This window comes from Nycticebus coucang, chromosome 8 (genome assembly GCF_027406575.1).
Source record: "Nycticebus coucang isolate mNycCou1 chromosome 8, mNycCou1.pri, whole genome shotgun sequence".
NCBI classification, from domain to species: domain Eukaryota; kingdom Metazoa; phylum Chordata; class Mammalia; order Primates; family Lorisidae; genus Nycticebus; species Nycticebus coucang.
The window spans coordinates 122,444,574-122,462,786 of record NC_069787.1 but is presented as its reverse complement, the minus strand read 5'-3'; the positions used below and the strand labels follow the sequence as shown (position 1 = coordinate 122,462,786).

The window sequence follows — 18,213 nt, the reverse complement described above, 5'->3', positions numbered from 1 at the left end:
CTGCATCTGGTTTTCAATAAGCCCTTATCAAATAATTTCTGCCTCAAGAGCCTTAATTCAGTGAACACCTTTTGGGGGTATAAAGCGACGTCGCCTTTGCTTCCTTATACATAAACTTCCCTCAGCTTCAGTCCGGTCCACGAAAGCAGCAACACCGCACAATTCCTAATTTGGAGTCTGGGCACTGCCCTTCACCGCCCCAACCACCAAACCTACAGTCACCGCGGCTTCAGACACCTTACAGAAATAACACTCAACCGGCCACGTGGGCCAGGGACCGCCCACTGTCACGTGGCCGCTGGCGCCCAATGACGGAGGCCCACGCTTTCCATACGGCCCGCATGCGCTTACAGAGCCTGAGCTCGCGGGGCGCCCCGCCCCGGCCGCGCGGTGCGCCGGCGTTAATCCTCCCCGAGGGTTCCGGCTGCCAGACTTGTGGGTTCCTGAGAAGCGTTGTTTCTGAAGTCGGCCACTGGAGCCTGTCCTGATTGGCTTGCTGTGGAGGCGGAGAAAGGATCTCCGGATTGAGACCGGAGCCACTTCCTGAAGCGCCGGGCAGGAAGTTACTTGCTACCTCTGGAGTCCTGAGAAGAAAGTGCTGGCTACCTCATTGGTTACGGCGGGAGCTGGAGGTGGGTGGGCAGACGGGCCGATCCGTCTCGCGGAGGCTCGGGGCCGATTTCCACTGCAGCACCACGGCCCCCTCCTCCAGCCTCCAGCCCGGCGGGGCTGTCCGGGGGGCTCCTTCAGACTCCTTGACGTCGCTACAAGGGGCACCTACCCTGGCATCGCCTGGGCCTCCAGCCAGGGGACTGGCTCCCGGCTTCAGCACTTTGGACTGCACTAAGAAGTGCTCTTATTGCCTCCTTCCCTGCCCCCCACCCTGAGCCACCGAAAACCTGGTCCAGAGCGACAGCCTCGGACCCGGGACTAGACGCATCCAAAACGTTCAGCCCCGGCCTCCCCCAGACGGAGCTCTGCGTCGGCTCTGACATGTCACCCACCGTTTCCCATAAGGACAACAGTCGCCAACGGCGGCCAGGGACTTTCACCCACTCTCTGGATATGAAAAGCGGTCCTCTACCGCCGGGCAGTTGGGATGACAGTCGTGCGGACTTGGTGGGCGGGGAAGGGGACAGAGAAGCTCTTCTGAGGGATACCGGCGTTGATGACTTCATAAAAGCCCCACGTAGCTGCCGAGCCGAACTAAGCAGCATTTTGCTACTGCTCTTTCTTTACGTGCTTCAGGGCATTCCTTTAGGTTTAGCGGGAAGCATTCCACTCATTTTGCAGAGCAAAAATGTTAGCTATACAGACCAAGCTTTCTTCAGTTTTGTCTTTTGGCCTTTCAGTCTCAAGTTACTCTGGGCTCCGTTGGTTGATGCGGTTTACTTCAAGAACTTTGGTCGTCGCAAATCTTGGCTTGTCCCTACACAGTATATACTAGGATTCTTCATGATCTATTTATCCACTCAGGTGGACCGTTTGCTCGGGAATACCGATGGCAGAACACCTGATGTGGTTGCTCTCACTGTGACATTCTTTTTGTTTGAATTCCTGGCTGCCACTCAGGACATCGCTGTGGATGGTTGGGCGTTAACTATGTTATCCCGGGAAAACGTGGGTTATGCTTCTACTTGCAATTCGGTGGGCCAGACAGCAGGCTACTTTTTGGGCAACGTTTTGTTTTTGGCCCTTGAATCTGCTGACTTTTGTAACAAATATTTGCGGTTTCAGCCTCAACCCAGAGGAATCGTTACTCTTTCAGGTAGTGTATTTGAACTACTATGCTGGTAGGTTTATTTTATATTCATGAAATTTTTTGACATTGTTTGGCTTTTGAGAGACGCTCATTACTTAATTTACTGGAAATCGTTTTATGGGAGATGACTAAAAGTAAGTTTTGTTTTGTTAAAATGGCCTTCTTCGAAGTGTTACTAAAGCCAGAATGAATGTGGTGGTATAGTGGTTAGCATAGCTGCCTTCCAGAATGAATGACATTAGAGCAATCATAATTGATCAGTACTGTGCAGTGGACAGGGAGAAAGAAGCACCCATCAAATAACAAAATTCCGAGTCTAGGGATCCATGGGCACTTGCTTAAGACCTAAATGCAGAAAGTCTGGCCAGTTCACATTTTCCCTTTTTTCTTTTGTTTGAGACTTTTACCTCCATACTTTCTGATCCATTTCTACCCCTGCTCTTACACCAAGAGTCTGCATCAAGCCTTCTGCTGACTGGAACATGCTTACTTCATTCAAACATTATTGAGTCAGCTTGAGAGGATTCTAAGGTCTCCTGTGAATAAGGCAGAGCCTTACCCACAGGGAATACAGAGATGAACATTTCAGGGGAATTCAGAGTTGCCAGCCTTTACCTGCCTGTGAGAGTCAGATGTGACATTGTAGATAACATTGTTTGTTTTTTTTTTTTTTTGAGACAGAGCCTCAAGCTGTTGCCCTGGTTAGAGTGCCATGGCATCATAGCTCACAGCAACAAACTCCTGGGCTCAAGCGAGTCTCCTGTCTCCGCCTCCCAAGTAGCTGTGACTACAGGCACCCACCACAACGCCTGGCTATTTTTTGGTTGCAGCCATCTTTGTTTGGCGGGCTGGGCTGGATTTGAACCTGCCAGGTCAGATGTATGTGGCTGGCGCCTTAGCCGCTTGAGCCACAGGCCCCAAGCCTGTAGATAACATTGTACTGTGTCCTGGAATGGTAACATTCCATGAGGTGGAGAAATAACATACCATAATGCACAAAAAGAAGTGAAGATGTCCTTAGGCAGGGAAGTACAGATGGCTACGCCTGTTGCTTATGGTATTCAAAGTGCCTGAGGCAGCATTTGTAGAACTGGGTTTAGGAACTGGTGCTGAAAGAATGGTTGTGACCAAATTAGCAATATTGTCTTCAATTGCTATGGGAAGGAGTTTAAAATTTATCAGGAAGAAAATGGGTGTAAGTTCTTCCTATTTTCCCCTTTTCTTTGCTTGAGTAAAATACACATTTTTCTGAGGGCTTTTATGTTTTTTTTTAACTTTCCTAACAACTAGGAAACAAGTAAAATGACCGGTTTTTATGTACTAACAATGTCAGAAATAGAATTCTTCAATTTCTTAGTGCTGATAAATTTGGGTGAGTCTATTTTGAAATTGAAGCAGCTCAACTTCCTCTCAGCTTCCATACTAGCTCAGGAATTTCCAAAAGGGCAAATGTCCTTTGCAACACGATCCATGTACTATGGTGTCACATCTGTAATACCCATGTCCCAGAATCTTACAATACAGTCTCATACATGCCTAACCCCATGTCCATATCTTCAAACTGCTGTGAGCCACTGTTACTGATGAAATTATGGTTATAGTATTTTTTTTCCTCCATTGATTTCGTTAAAAAATAATTGCTTTGTGCCAGGGCATATTTGTCTAAGAATATTCTGGGGTTCCCCTCTTGCTTTATGGATTTTGTGAATGCATACTATAGGCAGCTTGTTGCTTTTTATGTGTTTTCTTTTCTTTTCTTTTCTTCCTTCCTTCCCTCCCTCCCTTCTTTCTTTTTTTTTTTTTTTTGAGACAGAGTCTCAAGCTGTCACCCTGAGTAGAGGGCTGTGGCATCACAGCTCACAGCAACCTCCAACTTGTGGGCTTATGTGATTCTCTTGCCTCAGCCTCCCAAATAGCTGGGACTACAGGCACCTGCCACAACACCTGGCTATTTTTTGGTTGTAGTTGTCATTGTTGTTTGGCAGGCCCGGGCTAGATTCGAACCCACCAGCTCTGAGGTATGTCACTGGCGCCTTAGCCACTTGAGCTAAGGCGCTGAGCCTAAGTGTTTGCTTTTCATTTTATCCCGGGAATGCTGTTTAAATCACCAAGGAGGAGTAATGAGATGATGTGTTACTTAAGAAGAGAAAGTCTCACAGAAATCAAGACTTAGGAAGCTATGGAAACTAAATTGCTGATTAGGTAAATTACAGCATTCTCTCAAGTATACTATATGAGTGATTAATTAAACATCATTCCAGAACATGTGGTTATGAGTTCAAGAGCTATTTATTTTGTCTACTCCACTAGCCACAACTGATCCCATATGGATCAAAATTATGCCATTGGCTTTTTGTTTAGGCTGACTTGTTATTTTAAATAGCTGTTTGTTTTATGGAATTTGAATTTTATTCTCCAGTAGATTCCAAAAATAGCTTACTTTTTGATTTAACTTTTTATGTCAATAGTGGACTGTGTTTTTGGTTCAGATATTTAGTTGAGAATTAAAGAGTTCTTGTTTTTTCCTTCTCCATTCTATGAATGCACATACCACATTTATAGCCTTGTAGTTTCTGGAACTTACTAATAGGATAACCAGTGGCTTTGAGCAATTTAAAGAGTATAGATCACATGAAGGAAATATAATTAAGTAATTAAAATGGAGTTAAACACCGAGGCAGTGTTTAGAAAATCAAGATTATTTAAATGAGCTCAGTGCCCATAGCTCCGAAGCTGGCGGGTTCAAAACTGGCCTGGGCCTGTTAAACAACAATGACAACTGGAACAAAAATAGCCAGGCGTTGTGGCAAGAGAATCACTTAAGCCCAAGAGTTTGAGGTTGCTGTAAACTGTGACGCCACGGCACTCTACTGAGGGCAACATAGTGAGACTTTGTCTCAAAAAAATAAAATAAAATAAAATTTAAAAAGAGTATTAAAATGAAGCTTTTTTTCTTTTTAACTCTAAAATATGCCCTGTAGCTAACACTTTTGGTTATGACACATACGTGGAGATGGACTATATTAGGTAGATGGATGATGTAAACGAGTCAACTGAATTGGTGCAGGACTGTCGTAATTGGAGAGGGCAGGGATAATCTGAGAAATCCATGCCTCTTCACAGGCAAGGAACATGAGCTCCAAAAGATTGTGACAATAGGATCCCAGAATTGTTAGATCTAATGAGTATCCTAGAGAATCTGGAAGTTCCTTTTGTATTTCCTGGTTTTAAAAACGCATTTATTAGGATCATAGAAAATATGTCTTTAATGGGCACAGTGTCACATGCCTGTAGTCCCAGCAACTCAGGAGGATTGCTTGAGGCCGAGAGTTTGAGGCTGCAGTGACTGTGGGTGCTTGTGAATAGGCACTGAATTCCAGCCTGGACAGCATAGTGAGACCCTGTCTTAAAACATATATATGACAAAACTGTACGTATAGAAAACAGATGCGTAATTGCTATGTCATATATATGGAGTTGTATGTAAGGAGAAGGTAGGTGAATGTAAGTGTGTAGCAAGAGGGAGTTTTGGGGGATGAAGGAACTGTTCTGTGTCTTAATTATGGTGGTTGTGATTTGAAATGTGTGCAGGTGTTTTAAAATTTATACAACTATACACACAAAATTTCAGTTTTACTGCATGACCATTTATTTTTTATTTTTTATTTATTTATTTTTTTGAGACAGAGTCTTACTTTGTTGCCCTCGGTAGAGTATCATGGCATCACAGCTTACAGCAACCTTCAGCTCTTGGGCTTAGGTGATTCTCTTGCTTCAGCCTCCCGAGTAGCTGGGATTACAGGTGCCCGCCACAACACCCAGCTATTTTGTTGTTGTTGTTGCAGTTTGGCCGGGCCCAGGTTCGAATCTGCCACCCTTGATATATAGGGCCAGCACCCTACTCACTGAGCCACAGACGCCTCCCTGCATGACCATTTAAAAAAGTAAAATTTATTTTAAAATGTCTTTTTTTTTTTTTTTTGAGACAGAATCTTACTATGTGGCCCTCGGTAGAGTGCTGTGGAGTCACAGCTCACAGCAACCTCAAACTCTTGGGCTTAAGTGATTTTCTTGCCTCAGCTTTCCAAGTACCTGGGACTACAGGCGCCTGCCACAACGCCTGGCTATTTTTTGGTTGTAGTTGTCGTTGTTTGGCAGGCCTGGGCTGGGTTCAAACCCAACCACTCTAGTGTATGTGGTTGGTGCCTTAGCCGCTGAGCCTAAAATCTTTTTAAAAACCTAATTTAATTTTTTTTTTTTTAAGACAGTCTCAGGCTGTTGGCCTGGTTAGAGTGCCGTGGCATCATACCTTACAGTAACCTCCAACTTGGGCTCAAGCTATCTTCTTGCCAGTTTTTCTATTTTCAGTAGAGATGGGGTCTCGCTTAGGCTGATCTTGAACTCCAATAATGTGAGGTCTCCAATAATGAGTTCAAGCAATCCACCCATCTCAGCCTCCCCGAGCTAGGATTACAGGTGTGAGCCACTGCACCGGCTGATAAAATTCTTTATTTTGGCACTCCTTTTGTCTTAAATGGAACAAGTTGTTAAATTTGGTGGATCTTGCATATCAATAGAAAAATGGAGCTAATTTGAACTTATTTTCAAATGTTGGGGCCCTAGTAGTAAATAGTGAAATGCAGGGGCTAGTAGATTCACAGGAAATTAGTTATTAAAAAAAAAAAAAAGGGCAAGCTTAAGGGCTTTTCTTTTTAAAAACAAAGCAAGGGAGAAATGGTACTGTATGCTTTCTTTGTCAAGTAAAGAACTGTATATATGCTTTTGTGTGCAAAGTCAATTTACAAAATACACTGTAAACTTAAAATTTCTTATTTTATTTGGCATATATCTTATACTAAATTTCACTTCTAATTTTATTGAGATTTACTTAGAGGCCAATTGTATTCACATTGACTATAAATTTATCAATCAAAGAAGCATAGAGCTTCACTAATTACAACAGCCTCTACTTTCACTTTTAGTGTATTCTTAAAAACTATAACTTGAGAAAGAAAAATACAAGGGGCTATTCTGTTCCTAAAATTAAAAATGAAAAATATTACTTGGGAGGCTGAGGCCAGAGAATCGCTTAAGCCCAGGAGTTGGAGGTTGCTGTGAGCTGTGTGAGACCACAGCACTCTATTGAGGGCCGTAAAGTGAGACCCTGTCTCTACAAAAAACAAAAAAAAAAAAAGAAAAAATGAAAAATATAAAACCCTAGATTTCTTCTTTTCTTTTAGATATAATTACAGGCAAATCTTGCATTTTATACATGTACTTTAATTTCATTCTTCCCATTCACTCTTTTTTTTTTTTTTTCTTTTTGGTGGTTTTTGGCCAGGGCTGGGTTTGAACCCACCACCTCTGGCATATGGGACCGGTGCCCTACTCCTTGAGCCACAGGCGCCATCCCCCCATTCACTCTTGATTTCACTTTTCCATCTGGCTGATGTCCAGTGGTCATAAATTAAAGCTACAGAATAGGTAATTTCAACATGGCTAAAGATTTCTGTCTATTTTTTTTTTTTTTTTCAGACAGAGTCTCAAGCTGTCACCTTGGGTAGAGTGCCATGGCACAGCTCACAGCAACCTCAAACTCTTGGGCTGAAGTGATTTTCTTGCCCAGCCTCCCAAGTAGCTGGGACTACAGGCGCCCGGCTATTTTTTTTTTGTAGTTGTTTTAGCTGGCCTAGGCCGGGTTTGAACCTTCCAGCCTCGGTGTATATGGCCAGTGCCCTACCCACTGAACTATGGGCACTGCTGAGATTGGCTCTTTTCAATCACTGTAATTTCTTTGACGTTCATCCAAGTTGTTTCATGTATCAGTGGTTTGTTCCTTTTTATTGCTGAAAATTACTCCATTTGTTAAACATACCACAGTTTATTTTTCCATACATCCATTGAAAGAGATTTGGGTAGTTTCCAGTTTTTTACTATCACTATAGTGAAATTTGGGATGAATTTGTTATATTAGATATCTTAGTAGAGATGTCTGGGAGAGAGTTCTTGAGAGAAAGTATGAAAAATTGAGGCGATGGCCCATGCTTTTAAAGGCATAGACTGGTTGAAGTCACAGAGAAACCCCACGTACTTCAGCATTAAGAAGGTAGAAAGAAAAGGAGTGACAGAAAATCACTATGTGAAAATAGATCTTCATTTCTCTGGGATAAATACCCAAGGGTACAAATGCAAGGTTGTAAGATAAGTTCATTTTTAGTTTTGAAAGGGCCTGCCAGACTACTTTCAAGTGGCTGTGCTATTTTATCTTTTTACCAGTAATATATAAATAGTTTAGCTTGTCTGCTTCCTTGCCAGCATTTATTTCTCAGTATTTTTCATTTTAGTTGTTTTTGTAGTTGTATAGTTCATTAATTTGTATAGCATAATAAAGGTTATATCAAAATATTGGAATAATTATATTAGTAATACCATATGAAAAGGATGAAATTGCTGAAATGCAACTAGTAGCTTATACCCTGCATTTTCATGTGATAGTTTGGAATGTTCATTGTCAGCTGTTTTAGAAAAGTCTGAATTCAGCTTCCAAAAGGAGATTAAGGGGTATCTCGATATAGGCTATACAAAAATTAAACAGATGAATTTCCTATGATAGCATGAGAATGGTGATGTATCATATATGTTTCATTAAAATGAATTTCATACCTAGCCAGAATGTATTAAAAAAAATAAAAAGTAATTCACTTTTATCTGTTCAGTAATATAAGCCCCAGAGTTAGCACAGGATGAGAATGCTAAATCTGCTGGCCTCATAGCCTCAGTTGTGTGTGCTGGCCTGATTTTGAACCCAGTGTTTGAGGGCAACATGGCCCTTAATAGCAAGTCAGCTGCTCCATCAGGGACATTGCACTCCTGGAGAAGACCTCACATTAGTGGAGTTGATGCAATGGCATGTCATCTCGAAACATGGCACCTTCCTGAGGGTAACCCCTTAGTTAGGAAAAGTAAGAAATTAGGAAGCTCACATGGGCTTTGTATTTACCCTATTTTTGCATTGCATGCTGTCTTTTAGAAATCTGATTTCCAAATAAGATATGACTGTTGTGTAATCAAATCTGCATTTTCTGGGAATTCAGCTTGGATATTTTGAGCAAATGCTTAATGGAGAGATTTGTAGAGTAAAAGAAAGGTCTGTTTTGCATCTGGTGACCCCAGGCCAGACACATGTTGCTGTTTCAGTTTCCTCTATTATGCAAATGAAAGCCTTGGATTGGATGGTGGCTGTCTAAATTTCCTTGATACTCTAATTGATGGATTAGAGAGCTGTGCAAAATTGATAAGGTAAAGGGAAGGCCTGACGGTTATTTAGAACAGAAACTCTTAACCGTTTGTTTTCCCACTTGTGATATTATGAGATATATACATGTACACACACATATATATATGGACAGACAGACAGACGTGTGTTTTCATCCACAGTTCCTGGCTTATAACTCCCATATACCCTTTGTTATATGTTGGGGTGCTTTAGGTCTTTGATGCAGGCTTCGGGAAACAGAATCTCTCTCTCTCTGAACTTTCCTGCCCTCCTTTCACCTGCCCATAGCAGGGCTCTAATCTGATTGTAGGTCATAAGATTCTCATTCCAGCACCTGCCAAAGGGGATCCTGCCCCATATTTTTTAAGGAATGCTTCTCAGAGAAGCTGAGAAGACTCTGGACAGGCCTTAATTGTTTCTCCACTCTGTTATGATCCTGCCCCATATTCTTTAAGGAATGCTTCTCAGAGAAGCTGAGAAGACTCTGGACAGGCCTTAATTGTTTCTCCACTCTGTTAGTCCACTCTGTTAGTGTTCTCATTCCAGCACCTGCCAAAGGGGATCCTGCCCCATATTCTTTAAGGAATGCTTCTCAGAGAAGCTGAGAAGACTCTGGACAGGCCTTAATTGTTTCTTCACTGAATGCCTACCTATTCAGTGAAGTCTCCGTAAAAGGACAGGGCTTGGAGAGCTTCTGGGTAGCTGAACACATAGAGGTACCTGGAGGGTGCTACGCCTAGGGAGAGCATGGAAGCTCTACATCCCCCTCTGCCTTGCACTATGGTTCTCTTTATTGGTATCCTTTGTAATGTCCTTGATATGACAATAAACTAGTGAACATGTATTCCTGAGTTTTATGTGCAGCTGTAATAAGTTAATGGAACCCAAAGAGGGGATATTAGGAATTTCAACTTGAAATTACTTGGTTGTAAGTTCTGGAGGCCTGAACTTGGGCCTGGTATTGGGGGAGAGGGAGGAGTCTTGTGGGACTAAGCCCTCAACCTGTGGTATCTGATGCTATCTCCAGGTAGATAGTGTCATAATTGAATGGAAGGGCACCTAGCTGGTCTCTGCTGTAGAACTGATTGCTTACTTGGTAGTGGAGAGAAACTCCCCCCCACCACACACACACCCCAAATTTGGTCACAGAAGTCTTCTGTATTGATTGTTATTACAGATGAGAGATGGAAAAACAGTTTGTGTTCTTTCTCCTCAAACTGACACTGACTTTCAGAAGACTAAAATTAATTTCTATACTATGAGAGAGAGAGAGCTAGAGGGACACCTTAGCCAAGGATGGCTGTATCAGGCAGTGCTTCTTAATTTTTCTGCATCTTCTGATGGAAAAATTAAGAGATGGAAGAGAGTGAACTACAGCACAAATGATCTGAGCGCCTAAGCCTGTAAAACTTGAAATTTTGTTAAGTCTAATCTTTTTTTTTGTTTTTGAGACAGAGTCTAAAGCTGTTGCCCTGGGTAGAGTACCTGGGCGTCACAGCTCACAGCAACCTCAAACTCTTGGGCTTGGGCAATTCTCTTGCCTCAGCCTCCCAAGTAGCTGGGGCTACAGGCACCTGCCACAACGCCGTGTTATTTTTTGGTTATAGTTGTCTTTGTTGCTTGGCAGGCCCGGGCTGGATGCAAACCTGCCAGCTCCGGTGTATGTGGCTGGTGCCCTAGCTGCTGAGCTACAGGTGCCTAACCGAAGTCTAATGTTTTAATCTTAAAAATGTTTGAAAATTTTGCCCTCTTCACATTATATTTATATTTTCATTAAGATATTTCCCTGTAAGTTATTGAGTAAAATGGATTATTTCGGCAAGTTTGTATATCCTCTGTGTTTGCACATCCTTTGATGTACTACCGTATAGAGAGATGGAGGTGGAAAGAGAGAATCCAAGTAGCCAGGTGGAATATGTATGTTCCCAGATCTCAAGGATGCAGCTGAAATATGTACCTTTTGCCTCAGGAGTGTCTGGTTAACATAGAAAAGAGAGCCTACTTGCTGTGGGTGTATATAAGCATCTGGGTAATACTATGTATAATGGAAACCATTCTTGCTTTTGAACTAGACTTGAGTTTGAATCTTTCTTACGGCACTCTTTAGCTAAGAGATCCTGTTTCATTGCATATAATGTAGGAATAATCATGGCCTGTCTTGGAGAGTGATTTTTGAGACTTAAATGAGATGTTATGTGTTTTTCCTGGGGCTTATAACAGACACTCAGATACTAGCTATTATATCCTCGTTGATTACTGGTGAACTGTTACATGCTCTTAATTTCTGCACTCATGGGAGCATTAGACAAGACCTTGTAGCCACTAAAAGAATATTCTGTCATTGTTTTAGGTCTTTCCTCAAAAATCATGTTTATGAAACTTGAATACCAGCTTTGACATCTTGATCATATGCAGTCTGACAATTAAGTCCTAGGAAAAGTGCTGCATACCTCATTGCTGAATATCACTATGGTAACTTTCACCACTCCCCTCGGGAAGCTATGTACTGATGCCAGCACCTAGTCCACCCTTCAAAGCAATTTTGAAATTTTTTTTCTGGAATGACTGTAAGAATTGTTGTAGTCTTAACCCTTGATTTTCTGAGTGTCATCAAAATGTCTTCCTTTCAATATTTTCTTTATGTTTGGGTAAAGAAAAAAGTCATTGGGAGCCAGAGCAGATGAGTGTGTGTGTGTGGGTGTTCCAATACAGTTATTTGTTTACTGGCTGAAAACTCCCTCACAGCAGTTGTAATGCACAAGCCATGAGTTGTTGGCAAAAAGTTCAGGTCATTCTTTTTTTTTTTTTTTTTTGAGGCAGAGTCTTACTATATTGCCCTTGGGAGAGTGCCGTAGCTCACAGTGACCTCAAACTCTTGGGTTTAAGTGATTCTACGGCCTCAGCCTCCCAAGTAGCTGAGACTACAGGCACCTGCTACAACACCTGGCTATTTTTTCATTGTAGTTGTCATTGTTGTTTAGCAAGCCCAGGCTGGGCTCTGAACCCACCAGCCTCACTGTATGCGGCCAGTGCCCTGCTCACTGAGCTACGGGCACCGCCTCAGGTCGTTCTTATTTTTTTCATGTAGCCTTTTCAGCACTTCCAAATAGTTAACTTGGTACAAATTCATAATGAATAATCCCTCTGATATCAAAAAAGGTGGGCAATATCATTTTGACTTTTTTTTTTTTTTTGACGCAGAGTCTCTGTCACCTTGGGGTTGAGTGCCATTGCGTCATAGCTCATAGCAGCCTCAAACTCTTGGCCTCAAGAGATCTCCTGCCCCAGCCTCCTAAGTAGCTGGGACTACAGGTACCTGCCACAACACCCAGCTAGTTTTTCTATTTATAGTGGGGGGGGGTAGGGGAGGGAGTCTCTTGCTGAGACTGTTTTTGAATTTCTGAGCTCAGGTGATCCACCTGCCTTGGCCTCCCAGAGAGCTGACATTACAGGCATGAACCACCACTCTGGGCCTTTTGACTCTTGATTTGGACTGATGGAACTTTTTTGGTCATGGAGAATTGGTGTGTACTTTGGCACTCCAAAGCATGGGCTTGCCTCTCTAAGAGGTCTTGGCAAACTTTAACTCTGCTTTGCTTTTATTCATCAGTGAGCTTTTTTGTAACCATTTTTGCACACATCCCTCTCAGTCAAGATTTTCAGGATTTTCCTTTTTCTCTATCAATGTTTCCTTGGTCTCCTGTGCTTCTCATAGTCAGCTGATGATTTTGATGTACAATTCAACAGATTTTTTGCAGTGTTTTCATCAGTTCTGCTCATTATTGGCCACCCTGACCTCTCTTTATCAGGGAAACTTTCTCTCCCCTCAGAATCCATTTGTTCACTGCCATTTTCTACATGGCATTGTCCCCATAAACTTGTACAAACATGTCCCTGATTTCACTTCCACTCTTGTCAAGTTTAACAAGAAATTTAGCAATGTTTGTTCATTGCTCTCATTCAAGCTCCAGCATTCTAGCGATGGCACACAAAAACATGCAACAATAATAATAATTTCCACTCAGCAAGACACCACCACAGATTGACAGGAACACACACACCTGTGAGACACTGATACACTTTACCAAAGCTGTGTGTGGTGGCTCATGCCTGTATTTGGTAGCACTTTGGGAGTCTCAGGTGGGTAGATTGCTCAAGCTCAGGCGTTCAAGATTAGCCTGAGCAGAGTGAGACCCTGTCTGTACTAAAAATAGGAAAATTAGTCAGGTGAGGTGGAGCACACCTGTAGTCCTAGCTATGGGGAGGCCAAGGCAAGAGGATTGCTTGAGCCCAGGAGTTTTAGGTTCTGTGAGATATGACACCATGGCAGTCTACCCAAGGTGACAGAGTGAGACATTGTCTCAAAAAAAAAAAAAGAAAGAAAGAAAAAATGAGTTAAGCATGGTGATGGGTGCCTGTAGTCCCAACTATTCAGGAGGCTGAGGCAAGAGGATCACTTGAGCCCAGGAACCCTGAGAGCTGTGATGCTGGGGCACTCTACCCAGGCCAACAGAGTGAGACTCTCTCACCTGATGGGCACATTGTGAGGGTTCCCTTCATCCAGCACAACCCCTAGATGAAGGGCTGAACTTTACCTTAGAAACATAAGCAGTGTAATCTAATCATGTTTGTCAGGGTCCCACCCCAAGAGACCTGTGGAAACTGGCTGTGATCAACTGAAGAAATATAGAGTTAGAAGCGACCCTAAAGAAAGACAAGAGACATAGAGTAGAATTAACAGCTGGAGCCCAGGGGTCCATTGCCCGTCCTGGGATTCCAGCAATGGCCCAGAGTGTTTGTTCCACTCTGATTTTATTGAAGTGTATTTGCCCAGAGGGTAAGATGAAGGAGGGAACAAAGACCTCAGCATTTTCTCGGATTGATCATATCAGCTCCTATTATTATTATTAACCTTAAGGATATCCTTCAATAATCTGAAATCTGAGCCTGGTTTGGGGAGAGCCTCCTGCATGAGGTCATACACACAGATTTCTAGGGAGATGTTAGGCTCCACTAGTTCTCTGTGGAGTAAAATGCCACCAGCGTTAATCTCCTCTGAGGGATTGGTGGAGGGAGACATTTTCCTCCCATCACCACCACAGAGGATTTTCCTCTGCAATAAGGGATATAAGCTCTTCTGCCCATATCTTAGAGCTCCAGCTACTCCCTTGGTCTTTGTCCCAGGCAAATGCAAATCTCCACAATGGGTATCTGCTTTGTCTGTTTAATGGGCAGGAAACACCCTAGAAGATGTATCTTTTCCTAGGACATTGTCATAACCTCTTCTATGACCATTTTTCCTCAGAGTGCTCACAGACCCAGCAGGGGTGTTTGTAAGCTGTATCCTTAACAGGCTAGAATTTCAAAAAAGCCAAGAAGCTTGCTACAATGGCTAGCTTAAATGTAAACTAGCTGACTTTTCTTTGTTCCCACTCACTTAGCTTACTTTTCAGTTTTCCTCTTTTTCTGGGGGTTCTTTCCTTTGCCAAGAACAGGTCTTCAGTCCCCATTCTCCCAGCAATGTGTACCCTCATATTAATCCGAATTTTAAAAAACGCAAAGAAAAAAAGAGAAAGAAACTTTACCGAGTTATTTGTACAGTGCTGCTGATGTAAGCACACGGTGGCAAGTTTGCAAACTTAATTGTCAGACCTTGTACATTTATATAATCAAGCATATGATATCATATGCTTTTTTTTATGGAGACAGAGTCACACTGTGTCGCCCTGGGTGAAGTGCTATGGTGCCACAGCTCACAGCAACCTCCAACTCTTGGGCTTAAGCAATTCTCTTGCCTCAGCCTCTCAAGTAGCTGGGACTACAGGCGGCCACTACAACACCCGGCTATTTTTTTTTTTTTTTTTTTGTAGAGACAGAGTCTCACTTTACCGCCCTCGGTAGAGTGCCATGATGTCATAGGACTCACAGCAACCTCCAGCTCTTGGGCTTCCGCGATTCTCCTGCCTCAGCCTCCCAAGTAGCTGGGACTACAGGTGCCCGCCATAACGCCCGGCTATTTTTTGGTTGCAGTTCAGCTGGGGCTGGGTTTGAACCCGCCACCCTCGGTATATGGGGCCAGTGCCCTACTCACTGAGCCACAGGAGCCACCCAACACCCAGCTATTTTTTGTTGCAGTTGTTGTTTAGCAGGCCCTAGCTGGGCTCGAATCACCTGCCTCGGTGTATGTGGCAATACCATATGCTTTTGCAGGTAAAATACATAAATCAAAATCAACCAAAATGTTAATAATAAGTTATTTAGATAGTTTTTTTTTTTTTTTTTTGTAGAGACAGAGTCTCACTTTATGGCCCTCGGTAGAGTGTCGTGGCATCACACAGCTCACAGCAACCTCCAACTCCTGGGCTTAAGCGATTCTCTTGCCTCAGCCTCCCAAGTAGCTGGGACTACAGGCACCCGCCACAACACCCGGCTATTTTTTGGTTGCAGTTTGGCCGGGGCCTGGTTTGAACCCACCACCCTCGGTATATGGGGCTGGCGCCTTACCGACTGAGCCACAGGAGCCGCCCTATTTATAAAGATAGTTTTGTTAACAATGTATCTTCATAATGGTTTGTATATCAGACTATGAATGTCTCTAACATGAAAGCAATGTTAATAAAAGATAACCAGAAAAAAGAAAAAAATTGATAGCCAGCAGTCTAATGATTTATAATATTTGTGTTCATAAGCCTTCTTAATAAATTTCTGGCAGTTACTGCGCCTCTCTGCGTTATTGGCTGCTTTATTCTTCTGTACACATGAGACAAGGGAAGCCTTTGAGTGAGGGCTCTGCGAAAGACCCAGTGTTAGGCACTGTTTTCTTTCATATGTACTATTGTTTTTTTCTCAAAGTACAAAGAAATTAGAAATAATTTCATCTGGCAGCCATTACTAAAACCTGTTTAATTTGTTCTTATTCTTTCTTTTGGTATTGGTATCAAGGAAGTTAAATTCTAGATGACGATTTTCTTCATTAACATTGAAGAATTATATTAAGCAAATTAAAAATATCTTTTACTTAAAGAAATGGAACTTGTAGTATGTAACAGGATAACTTTTAATCTCCACTATTTATATAGGGACCATCTGTTAGAATTTCTGAGGGTGAAAGTATTAACAATGTAGTTTTTTCAGGGCTGCTTACACAGCTGATTTAAACCAAACAATGAACAAAAACTTGCTCAATGAGAATGATTTCATACATGAATCTCTGTAAACACATCATTATTCATCTCATTTTACAGAAGAAATTAAGAATGCAAAAATAATGGACATTAACCTCACTTACAAATTGTTGTTCATTCCAAAATGCTAGAAATCATGTTATGATGTCGCTTTGATGTATAAGTCTATGTATAATCATAGACTTTTTTTTTTTTTTTTTTTTTGAGACAGAGCCTCAAGCTTTTGCTCTGAGTAGAGTGCTGTGGCACCACAGCTCATAGCAACCTCCAACTCCTGGACTTAAGCGATTCTCTTGCCTCAGCCTCCCAAGTGCTGGGACTACAGGCGGCCACCATAATGCCCGGCTATTTTTTGGTTGTAGTTGTCACTGTTGTTTGGCAAGCCTGGGCTGGATTCAAACCTGCCACCTCTGGTGTATGTGGCCAGCACCTTAGGCACTTGAGCTATAGGCACCCAGCCCATAGACTTTTTTTTTTTGCAGTTTCTGGCCAGGGCTGGGTTTGAACCCACCACCTCCGGCATATGGGGCCAGTGCCCTACTCCTTTGAGCCACAGGTGCCACCCCATAGACTTTTTATATATGTGTTTTAAAATGAATATCTTTGTGTTTAAGTATGTTTCATGTTTTTCTGCAGATATCTAAAATTAATTAGAAATTTCTCACGGTAGAAAAAAGAATGTATTCCAGAATAAAATTTTCCATACATGTATATGTTTAAAATTTTAGCTTCCTTGATTCGCATGTTTAAATAAGAGAGCCTTGGGTTTGGGTTAGGCTTATAGAGACCAAATGGCCAATTCTAGCAGAGTACTTCAACATTAATTTTTAAAAAAAAATAATGTAAGCAGTGTGAAATTATGGAAAAAGTGTAAGACTACATATAATTTAGAAGAATGAAATTCAAGTGTGCTTCTGCCTCTTAATAATTTTACCTCTGGGGCAGCGCCTGTGGCTCAGTGAGTAGGGTGCTGGCCCCATATGCCGAGGGTGGTGGGTTCACACCCAGCCCCAGCCAAACTGCTACAACAACAACAAAAAATAATAATAACAATAATTTTACCTCTGGCAAAGATTTTTGTATTCTGAGTATCTCTTCCTCATCTGCACATAGTACTAACACCTGCTTTGCCTATCTGACATTTTTGCTGTGAGAATGAAATGAGATAACATTCCCGCACATTGTACCCCTTGATTGCACTAATGTACACAGCTATGATTTAACAATAAAAATAAAGAAAAAAAAAGAAATGAGATAACATATAGGAAAGGAACATTTAAATACTCCTTGAATAAAATGACATGATAGGCTTTTGCTTTACTCAGCTTAATTGTGCAAATTTATTAGTAGAAAGAACTCTTTCCTGTCCTTTATCCAGATTCTCTAATTGTTAAACGTCTGTAACCTTTTTGTTTTCTCTTTCTCAGTGTCATTGTCTATTCTGGGTTTATGTATATTTAAGGGTCAAGATTTTTTTTTTTCGTCTGATGTGCCTGAGACAGTCCCTTGAACATAATAAGGAGGCATCTAAATGTTGTTTTTTCATAATAGATTTTAGTTGATAATTATTGTATATAAAATTATTTAATATCAATGAAGGTATGTCATTTCAGAAGTCAGTTATAGATTTAAAACTTTCTTAATTTCAGATTTCCTTTTTTTCTGGGGAACTATATTTTTAATAACAACAACATTAGTTGCTCTTCTGAAAAAAGAAAACAAAGAAGTATCAGTAGTAAAAGAAGAAACACAGGGGATCACAGATACTTACAAGCTGCTTTTCGAAATTGTGAAAATGCCAGCAGTTCTGACATTTTGCCTTCTGATTCTAACTGCAAAGGTAAGCGATGTATAAATCAAATTTACCATTTTGTTCTAAGTACCAATATCATGTAATTCTTTCAATGCCTTTTCATATCATAGGTCTCTCCACTACTATCAGAATTAAGCAGTGAAAAACAATATTTTCTGTTTGTTAAATATATTTGAAA

The 18,213-nt window shown here is 41.7% G+C and overlaps 1 protein-coding gene across 3 annotated transcripts in view; it reads left to right on the top strand.

Annotated features, from left to right (window-relative positions):
- Positions 1–515: 515 nt before the first annotated feature.
- SLC33A1 (solute carrier family 33 member 1) overlaps positions 516–18,213 on the top strand; it is a 29,956-nt gene continuing 12,258 nt past the window's right edge. The window contains exons 1-2 of one of the 3 annotated variants that reach the window (XM_053598886.1): positions 530–1,768; positions 17,872–18,062. In XM_053598886.1, the coding sequence (XP_053454861.1) occupies positions 994–1,768; positions 17,872–18,062 (966 nt within the window). In that variant the 5' untranslated portion in view covers positions 530–993. Of the gene's footprint in view, positions 1,769–17,871; positions 18,063–18,213 lie in introns of all 3 variants that reach the window. The other 2 variants (XM_053598884.1, XM_053598887.1) reach the window with 2 other exon arrangements.